Source organism: Austrofundulus limnaeus, unplaced genomic scaffold (assembly GCF_001266775.1).
Source record: "Austrofundulus limnaeus strain Quisiro unplaced genomic scaffold, Austrofundulus_limnaeus-1.0 Scaffold1923, whole genome shotgun sequence".
NCBI lineage: Eukaryota > Metazoa > Chordata > Actinopteri > Cyprinodontiformes > Rivulidae > Austrofundulus > Austrofundulus limnaeus.
Genome location: NW_013954325.1, coordinates 33543 through 36581, shown reverse-complemented (window position 1 = coordinate 36581; position 3039 = coordinate 33543). Strand labels below are relative to the sequence as shown.

Here is a 3039-nt window from a genome sequence, read left to right as displayed (position 1 = left end):
AAAAGTAGCCAAAGGCTGGCTAAATGCAACTAAAAGTAGCTTAATGCTGGCTAAATAAACATTTATCATTTAACATCTCCTCTGATCCCACCCACCCCAGCCACTTCCTGTTTSAACCCCTGCCATCTGGAAGAAGGTACAGGATCATCAGAGCCAGAACCACCAGTCTGAAGAACAGCCTCTTTCCCAGTGTTGTTAAACTGGTGACCCCAGCCACTCCAGTCACAACCTGAACAACCATAGACTGTCCATTGTCCACACCATACACACGATTGTGAATTTAATGTTTGTGTCTAATGTTTATGCACGTTATGTCTTGTCTGCACTTCGTTACTGCACTGGAGATCTAGCTTAAAAGCATTTCGTTGCACTGTACAGCCCTGTTTCAGTATAAATGACAGTGAATTGAATTGAATTGAATTTAGTGAACCTCTCTGTAAAACTGACACTGGTTTGAGCCACTAAGGAGCCTAAATGGGTCAAAAATTCCTCAGGAACCTTTTCTATGGAATGAAATAGAAAAAAAAAGCAGATTTATGACTTTATTGTCTGTGCTCGTCATAAAGTCTGTTTTGGTTTCGGTCAGTCAGATAATCATCTCCGGCTTGTTTTCCATCAGGTAGAGGTAACATGATGTCATGATGGCAGGACTAACCCCGCCCCCCTCAGAACACCACGGAGACGCAGCGTTCGGCTCTGACAGCAGCGATGTTGAAGCTGGAGATGAAGCGATGGACCTGGAGCTCCTTCTGGATCTGGTCCAGGACCCCTTTCTTTCCCACTCCTCTCCTCTGGAGGGAAACGGAAAAGAGAGGCAGCGATTGGACGAAAATCAGGGAGAGGACGGAGACAGGTGGACGTGTGGACAGTGAGTATATTTAAATATCCCACAGGATGTGTTTCAAATGCAGACATTCAGTGTCCCTGCTGTCCMTCCCTGTAGGTTGGACAGACGGTGGGTGCTCTGGCACGAGTTCATGAAGGAACACGCCCACCTGGATGCTTGGCTGCGATTGGCTGAGCAGGCTGTCTCTTCTCTGGACTCCGCCCCCGTTAGCTACAGCACAGCCAAAGAGGAGCTGAAGAAGTTTGAGGTTATAAAAGCTTTTAAACACTGATTAATTTGGTCTGTTTGTGTCCGACTCTAACCCTCCTCTGTCCCTTTCTGCTGCCGTCTCAACTGATGGACATTTGTTTGACTTGTGTTTTTGTCTCTGTGAACTCTAAAGAAAAGAACCTGTTTAATGTTTAAACCAAGCAGACRGTAAATATCCTCCAGAAGCCTGTCGTTTTATTTTCCTCACCTTTTAAAACCATAAAACTTGAGCAGAAGGGATGTTTTTGTGTAGAAATGAGCAGAAATGTGAGCGAAGATCCAGCTCTTCAGGTTTTTTCAAATTTAAATAGAAAAACAGAACCGACTTCATTCCATCCTGTTTTTGTTTGAATTGTTCAAAATGACAAAGATAGAAGTTCCTCTGTAGTTTCAGCTTGTCTTGCAGCGAGTCATTCATAAAATAATATACTATTTATCAGTGACGTGCGGTAGAGCTGGGCGGTATGACCCAAATTTTATATCACGGTATTTTCAACAATCACACCAGTTTCACGGTATTTGACGGTATTTTTTCCCCTCACAGCTCAGCTGATAACAAATTGTACAAACTTTGCTTATTGACTTTTTCTTTTACTGTACCTCTGTATGTTTCCCTCCTCTTATTCGTCTTTTCTTCTCTGCCTGTTTGTAGACAGTAATCATGCATTTAGGTCCGATCATGAAGGGTTGAGAAAAAATCATTATCTGGTCTATCGTTGTGTTAATAAAACTTAAAATATGACTCACTTTGCACACCAACAACTTCGCTACATTACAAATCTACTTCTCCCCGGGCTTTTCCCAACAGAAGCACGCTAGAGTCTCCATGCAGTAACGTCTTCATTATAACGTAGAGTGTTAAATCTAACCGTGCACGACACTGAAGAGTTGTTTACTATTCAGCGATGGTGAAAACGGGATTTATTTTTACGTCAGACCGTATAAGTGGCTGAAACACACCATCCGCCGCCAGTTGTTCCAACAATAACGTTAGCATGCTAATGTGATTAGCGGTGCTGCACGGAAACGTGTCCCCAGGGAAACTGGCGGCCGCGACGAAACGTTCCGCATGTGTTCAGGCTATTTAAACCGGTATTCAGAAAAGTCATATAACAAAAATAAAAACCGGTTTTCGGTACAAAACGGTGTACCGCCCAGCACTAAYGTGCGGTGAGGTTCATGGATGGTGAAGCACTCAGTTCATCAGAATCAGATTTACAAATATAAATGTTTTTACACAAACTGCAGCTCATTTGATGCACATTTCATTAAAACAAATTTATTATATCCTAACTTATAACATAAGTCCATGCACCGCTGAAAATATCCCATGAGTCCACAGCTGTCACAAGTCGAAACATGTCAGGTGAAACTGTTTCTGTCAGGACGTCCACACAGTGTCCAGCTGTTTCAGAAGAGCTTCAGTCTCAGGTGTGGTGTGGCTCTGATTTACCTGCTGCTTCCAAGTCCAGTTTAGAACATAGTTTAAGCTTTAAAAYATATAATCCTCCATTCTAAAAGTCAGGTTTAAAAGTGAGAAAACAAATGGATCCCTGCTGTACTTTTTTTTTTTACTTTATAAACTGAAACTTTGCAAAACGGGTTCCAAAAACACAGCATTTGACAAACTGTAACTTTTTGTTTCTTCTGCTGCAGCTCATGCATTCTCTGAGCTCATGAGCGCCCCCTGCTGTTCCCTGAGCCTGAAAGTCATGTGCCTCGTCTTGTCTCAGCCTATCGGCTCACAGAACACATTAAATACATTTTGTAAGGGATGAGTTACTTATGCAAATAGCTCACCTTACATGTTCTCATAACAAGTTATGAGAGTAAATTTTACCAAGGTTTTCCTCATTACTCTAATATTTGTCTGTGCAAAGGGAAGTGACACAATGAGGGAACTCAGACTGGTTCAAGTTGATTCATAAAAGATTATGCAATCA

At 42.2% G+C, this 3039-nt stretch overlaps 1 protein-coding gene across 1 annotated transcript in view; it reads left to right on the top strand.

Annotated features, from left to right (window-relative positions):
- Positions 1 to 3039, top strand: part of LOC106536665 (uncharacterized) — a gene marked incomplete in the record, with an annotated part of 22334 nt that overhangs the window by 11589 nt on the left and 7706 nt on the right. Inside the window, 2 exon segments of the mRNA XM_014033987.1 lie at positions 620 to 868; positions 944 to 1094. Coding sequence (XP_013889441.1) covers positions 639 to 868; positions 944 to 1094 — 381 coding nt within the window.